The 6,891-nt window shown below is 38.7% G+C and overlaps 1 protein-coding gene across 1 annotated transcript; it reads right to left on the reverse strand.

The window, feature by feature from the left end:
• Positions 1 to 855: 855 nt before the first annotated feature.
• LOC108710563 (gastrotropin) lies at positions 856 to 5,137 on the reverse strand. The gene is made up of 4 exons (XM_018251690.2): positions 5,030 to 5,137; positions 4,301 to 4,473; positions 2,685 to 2,774; positions 856 to 974 (listed from the first exon to the last, which is right to left on the reverse strand). Exons 1-4 carry the CDS (start codon positions 5,094 to 5,096, stop codon positions 921 to 923), a joined length of 384 nt encoding a protein of 127 aa, XP_018107179.1. The 5' UTR covers positions 5,097 to 5,137; the 3' UTR covers positions 856 to 920.
• Positions 5,138 to 6,891: the final 1,754 nt, after the last annotated feature.

Below are 6,891 nucleotides of genomic sequence, written 5' to 3' on the forward strand. Positions count from 1 at the left end.
GTAGTGTTTGCTTGATTGTCAATACTACTTGGCCTGGGTTTGGACAAGAGAACTCTCCAATAATTAGTGCTTCTTTGTCACACAGGAGGTAAAATTTAAATACTAGATAATATTGGTCACCACTATTCATACTTGTAGTAGCAATCAATTCCAATGGGGTTTTGCCTTCCTCTGGATCAACTAGCAGTTTATTTACAGACCTAAGGTTGAACCTGATGGACATGTGTCTTTTTCAACCTAACTTACTATGTTACAGGATTCTGTGCAAAATCTGCTTGGAATAGCAGCTGTATATACACATATATTCCCAGTCAAGTGCATTGTTAATGTACTGTAGTTCTAATTATTAAAACCAGCTTACTAATTTCTCTCTTTCATTGCCTGACCCCTCAATACCAAGGTATTATTTTTGACTCTGTGGTGAAGGATCGAAACATCTTCCTTCAACTTTAGGAAAACCAGCAAAGCTTTCTCTATGTTATTAATCTTTAAAATGACAATTGTTATACATAATGTGAGCAAAATAACAGTGGGAACAATTATATCAGGTTGCAACAGTACTGAAAACCTTTCAGTAGATTATTATCATTGCCCCTAAAGTAAGAAGCCACAAAAACATTTTAGGGTTTCTCCTGTAGCTCTTAATATGCCTCAAGTGGAACTCCATTCTGAGTTTATGGGCAGGGCTGGGACAGAGTCCTCTAGGGATCCTGCAATTAGAATCCTGCACTTAGTTTTGTATGATGCCTCAAACAACACAAATTACTTTCTAGCTTTGACTATGACTATTGGAGGTAGACATAGGGCTACCAGAGAGGACTTCCATTCATAGAGACATCATGAAACAGAAAGTGCTTATTTGTTTGAAAAGGTTTATTTGTTAGAAAATTGCTGGGAAATAAAACAGCTCATCTGGAGACTTATGCCACCCTCTTACTGATTCTTTTGAAAGTAATTCCAGCAGTCACCGATGTCTGAAACATAAAGCAAATGCAGAATTATATAGATGTGTGCGTAAGTGTGTGTGGGGGGGGGAATGAACATATATATATATATATATATATATATATATATATATATATATATATATATATATATATATATATATGCAGTATATGTATGTATAATGCTATCTATATTAATGAGAGATTGTTATGAGATTGTAATGAGGATTGTTACACCTAGCAAACACCTGATTGGGACTGGGGGAGGAAGGCAGTAGAGGCTGGGCTGGGGGAGATAGAGACCCACACACCACTGACTTCAGGATCAATTTGTCAGGCCAAAAATGCATTGGTTTTGGTCTGAACAACTAAAAACTAGTAAACTTGAACCTGGTACCCATGTGTCTGTTGGCTTTTGTATTTTGTCTGGGGCATAAGACAAAATCTTGGATTGGGGCTGATAAACATTGCTGACTGCACCTATTTTTGGACTTTGCGCTCTGCAAGAAAATATACAACCCCGTTGATAAGTTTTAAGGTTCAGAATCCAACCCAGACCCAAAAGCTGCAGAATTCAATACTGATTATACTGGATATTGACTTCCCCTTAACATAAGATGCTTATTTTTGTTCTTTATCCAGCTAAGAATCCCGGTTATAATATAATGTATAATGTATGTATATTATGCGAGTGAGGCCCAGAATTGTTATAATGCAGGAATGTTCTACCCAAGGATAAATGTGGGGCACTAGAGACAGACATCAATCACAACTCACCATATAACTCGCTGTCTCTCAGGGGCCAAACAAGCTACAGGCCAACATTTATTATTAATTAGCAGAAAATTAGTACAAGCTGAGTTCCGGTTTTCCCCATAGTCTTAATTTCCTTGCATAGCAAATGTCACGGTTGCTAAGAATTTTTCCAGGAATGTTGCAAGTTTTATAAACATTGATAGACATTCATGTTTAACATTCTGGAGGACAGCAGGACATTCAGAAGGGAAAATAATGCCTAATATAAAACACTTCTAGAATTTTGTGCTTATTTTTATAGCAGTTGCATACTTGTCAACTCTACCATGTCAATTAATATCAACAGGGAGAGGGCTAAGCATGAAGAATTGTCCTTTTGGGGATATGCTAGTCTGGTAGAAAACCAGTGAACTAGCCAACATCATCAGCCTGGGCTACAATTCCTTGCGTGTTGCCCAATGCATTTTGGCAGAGTGCTTTTGCAAGTGTTCCTGTGGCTGTACTTGATGCAAAACTTGTTGAAGGTGTAGTGTTGGAAGCTAATTCTAATGCCATATTGAATTTGCAGCCCTGACAACTTTCCCAAAAGTTACAGCTAATGTTAACCAGAATGCATTCCCATAGACTTACAATGCATTTCGGCAGAGTGCTTTTGCAAGTGTTCCTGTTGCTTTTCCTTGATGCAAAACTTGTTGAAGGTGTAGTGTTGGAAGCTAATTCTAATGCCATTGAATTGTCAAGAGAGCAACTGACTGCAATGCTTTGTCACTCTGCCCAAAATACTGCATGCTGGGAACAAAACGGCAAACAGCAGTAGTTGAGTACTGTGGACAACCTGCCAGAATATAATGCTAGGATCATTTCCAAGCCATTATTCATCATTCTATTATTCTTTGTTAAATTTGTAAACATTCATTACAGACATTCTATTCTTTGCCAGGGGACAAGACCCTTTAAAATAATGTGTCCCAAAAGTTCTCTTACCTCCACTAGTTTACCCCCAGCGATTTCAGAGGTATGTTTGTACTTCCCAAAGTCCACAACGATTTTCCCACCTTCCATCTGAACCACTGCCTGAAATTGAACATTTTAAAAAAGGGTCAGAAATTCACAGAAATGTCTACCAGTAATGCCACACTAACCATCTACCATCAACCCTTTCCTACCAATAAAATGCTGACTTCTACACCCAAACTCTTCTTGTTTGTAATTTTCTACCCTTATAGAACATTACTTGGGAATGCCTGTGGGTGTGGAGAACAAAGTGGTCCTTGAGTAGTAATTATCACCCAGCTCCTCATCCCCTGTCAACATATTTCGAAACCACAATATAACAGCAGTTTAATTTTCAATATAAACTCATAAACTTGCTCCTCACATATTAATGGTGCAGCAGCATGGTCCAGAGGACACATGCCCCTTTGCCAGCTTCCCTGGCTGGAGTATATTAAGTACATGGGGATAAGCTGTTTGTCATTGTGAGTTTGGACAGTTCACTTTAAGGTTTTCCTCCTAAAGCCCTATGAGGTTTAGGTTAGTTTTTTAGGAAGACATGGAAGATTCTGTACTAACTTACAATGTTACTTTGATCTAAAATAAGTAAATGGGTGAAAATATACTTAGGTGGGGTAGTGCTGGAGTTTGTGCACGTGCCAACAGGGCAGTACTAAAGAAATCATTTTGAGATTTTGAGTTAGGACTTAATTTAGGTTAATGGACCGGGAAGAGCTAGGGACAGAACATACTTTTTAGGACAGTGCTAGACCTTAAAACAGTAAAAACATTAAATAGAAATGTATATACAACAGTGGGGTTAAGGCATTTCCTCTTTCTCTAAACTGCGGGATAGTCCACCTAAGGAGGCCAAGTAAATTGGAAGGATAGACCAGTCTGAAGACCACTGAGGTTTGGAAATGCATATACCTATATCCACAAAATGCTTCATAGAAGGCTATCTGTAGGCTTGCTACAAGCTAAATGTGTGTGTGGAGGGATAAAGATCTAATGTTGGCCCACAAAGCTCAGCTTGATCTTATAAAACATGATAACTTTTGGAACACATACTCTGTGCGATTTTGTTAGTACATATTCATTCAGTGCAAAATGAATATATTTTTCTGCACATGCAGTTAGCACATATACTCCAAAGAGATGCTTCCACAATAATGCTGTCCAAGTTGGATTGAATATATGGTCCTACTAGAGAGTGATACAGATTGGGGCTTAGTAGTTGCTAATACAAGGCTTTATTTTGTTAGAGTTGCTAGATTCTCCTATATGAGACAGCAGAAAGAAAAACAGATACTCTAGACAGAGCTGTAGTGAAAAGATACTTATACACTGGGGTTTATCGAACACAGAGCTATGTTTAAGCCAATATTGATTATCCTATAAGATAATATTGTGGAGTAAGTTCACCTACAAGATAATATAATGCTCTTTGAAAACAAGGTTCTGAGCAAGTTAAAGAGGAAGCAAAATGATTATTTACTACAATTGTGAAAATAACTGGAGATTGGGTATGTTTGTAACCAAAAAAGCCCAGGGACCTCCAGTGTGAAAGTTCCTTTAGTATTCTGGGTACATATAAAAAGACTTACTTTAAACTTTTTCCCGCTCATGGTCTCCATATCAGATTCCTGTCCAATGGTGAAAGTGTTGGTCATCGTGTGTCCTGGGTAGATCTGGGACCAAGTGAAGGTATTGCCATTTTGCACGACTTCCGTGGTGAACTTGAAGTCCCTTCCCTTTTCAATGGTCTCAGCAGGGATGCCTAACATATGATGGAACAATCAGTAACAATACAAAACTATTACACATACTGATAAGTCTTGTATTTATTATTGAAGCTGGAATGAAATCTTCTGTATCAGAATAATATATTGTTATGTTTTTCACACTACTGCAGAATCCAAATGAGTAGGAAAAAAGACTTGACCCTATGTAGTATTGTGTATTGAAACCACCACATCAATTGTTGTAAAACACCAATCTGATCAAGAAGAAACATGCCTAGCGCCTGGTTGCTCCTGGACTACACATTCTATGGTTTAGAAGTACAGTGCCCCAACGCTGAAAAGTGCACAACACTGCACCAAGACAGCTCAGATACAAGAAACTCCATCCTTATTGGGAGAATTATCGGGTTCTGCCACAACCTATGCTTAGTCTGATAAAAATGTCACGGTTGCTAATTAGTATTAATTAGATTAATATAGAATATCATTCAAGGTCACAGATACATAAAAAATTATGCTGTTTGTCAAAATAGCCGGCAATACAACTCTTTCCCAAAGTTCCCAAATGTAACACATCCCCAAATAACTTACCAATAGCCTTCATGAAAGCATCATAGTTGTCTTGGCTTTCAACCTCATACTTTCCAGTGAAGGCCATGTTCTTTCCCTGGGACCAGGAGTGTGGCTGAGAGTCTGAGTGTGGCTAGGAGCTTGAGAGCAGCTGAGATGTTGAGGTGAAGCTCACATTGGCTTATATTGCGTGTTCTGATAGATGTCTCCTCCCCCTGCAATCTCTTCACATCTCATCTGACCTATTACAGAGCAGGAGCTAATAATTTACCAGCTAAGGTGTGAATGACCCAATGTGAAAGGCCAGTTTGTTGACCTTAATTGTATATAGTATTCCCCCAAGTCTCATTACTTTTTACTTTCAAATTCAAATTACTGCCTTTTATTGGATTTAAGGAAATCATGAAAACTCACCCTTAGCTTATGGGCCAGGAACCTAAAATGGGCCCCCATGCTGCTAATAATCTGTTCAAACCCTCATAAATATAAAAAGGCAAAGATTGATAGCAAACTTAAGGCTTCTCTCTTGAGATTGCTGTCTGTTTCCATCTATGTCGGTCTCCTTGCATTGGTTGAAGCAATATAATATAGGCGTTTCCATAGGGTATGGACAAGTTGACCCCCCCAGAATCCACTACAAGTAAGAGGGAAGGAGGGCAGCAAAGGCTTCCTGGTTCTTTTTCATTTTGGACAATCTGTTATTATGGGTTTTGAAATCAGTCCTTCCACTGGGGTATTACTAGGTTACTAACAAAACCCTGCATATCAGTAAAAAGTCAAAAAAATTCAACCATTCAAACCAAGGAAGTAATGACTTGGATTGCAGTAAGTTAGCCCCACCAGGACACACTAAACTTTCAGTAGGAAGAACTATACTGTAAAATGATAGAACATGTCGGTTAGGACTCCATTTGGCACTCCACAACCCTGGACCTCCAAAAGCAGCTGGGTCTGCTTCCCTGTTGGTACCTCCCTGCTTAAAAGGTTCCTTGAAACATTACCTCAACAGCAACTAAAGTTGTCTTTAGTGCCTATGACACTTTTGGTTTTGTGTGTATAGTGACAAGATGGTAGTGCTTAGAGGACTTGAATGAATGAGATAGGTAGTTATAGGGTTTTTCAATATATAAAAGCCAATTTTTTTTCTGGCAGGCCATTGTTTGGCATGGAAGGGTACTAAAAGACAGTAGTCTCAAACCCATGCAAGCTTCAGCCAAGACAATTCCCATAAGTCTTTTTTCACCATAGGCTTATATAACACTATATCAAGGATAGTATCTGCTTCTAATGCTCTCCTTCTCTAATGTACCCTAGAAGGGCCTGTTTAGTCCTGCAAGTGCCTAACGATGGCTGCCTCTTGTTAATAAAGAGATTCTTATCTATGTAAATGTACCATACTTTATTCTCTGGTGGTATGTCCCTCTAGGGCCAGGGGTGTAAGGGGTGCTAAAGAGGCTCAGGAGTACAGTGGGTCTGAGGGTCTCAAAGTCTCGACTGATGCTCAGTTTGAATATACTGTATATATGTGTATGTATATACTGATTAACATAGGTTAGGGAGATAAATAACACAATGTTTGCATTGATTTACCAAGGAAATAACCTTTGCAGGTATTGCTAATCTATAAGAGCACCATTGTTCTACTTTTGTTTTCAGAGTCCATTAACTATCCAACCAGATACCTTCCTCTAGTGTCATTGACAGAGACTCTCCCTACATGTCAATGACTTTTCCTGAGAGCTTGCCAGAGAAGTCAATGACAGCTTAGATACCTTTAGATCTGCAGTAAAATCAGAGAACAAGCAAGGTGTGTCACCAATAAACTTGCCCTTGTGGGCAATGGCTCTGCAAGTTTCATGTTCACTTGCTGTAATAAATGTTGT

This window comes from Xenopus laevis, chromosome 3L (genome assembly GCF_017654675.1).
Source record: "Xenopus laevis strain J_2021 chromosome 3L, Xenopus_laevis_v10.1, whole genome shotgun sequence".
NCBI classification, from domain to species: domain Eukaryota; kingdom Metazoa; phylum Chordata; class Amphibia; order Anura; family Pipidae; genus Xenopus; species Xenopus laevis.

Coding starts and splice junctions, on each gene's coding strand:
- LOC108710563 (XM_018251690.2), bottom strand. CDS start 5,096: ATGGCCTTCACTGGAAAGTATGAGGTTGAAAGCCAAGACAACTATGAT. Junction 4,474..5,029: donor TGCTTTCATGAAGGCTATTG/GTAAGTTATTTG, acceptor ATCATATGTTAG/GCATCCCTGCTGAGACCATT. Junction 2,775..4,300: donor TGAGCGGGAAAAAGTTTAAA/GTAAGTCTTTTT, acceptor GTTCAATTTCAG/GCAGTGGTTCAGATGGAAGG.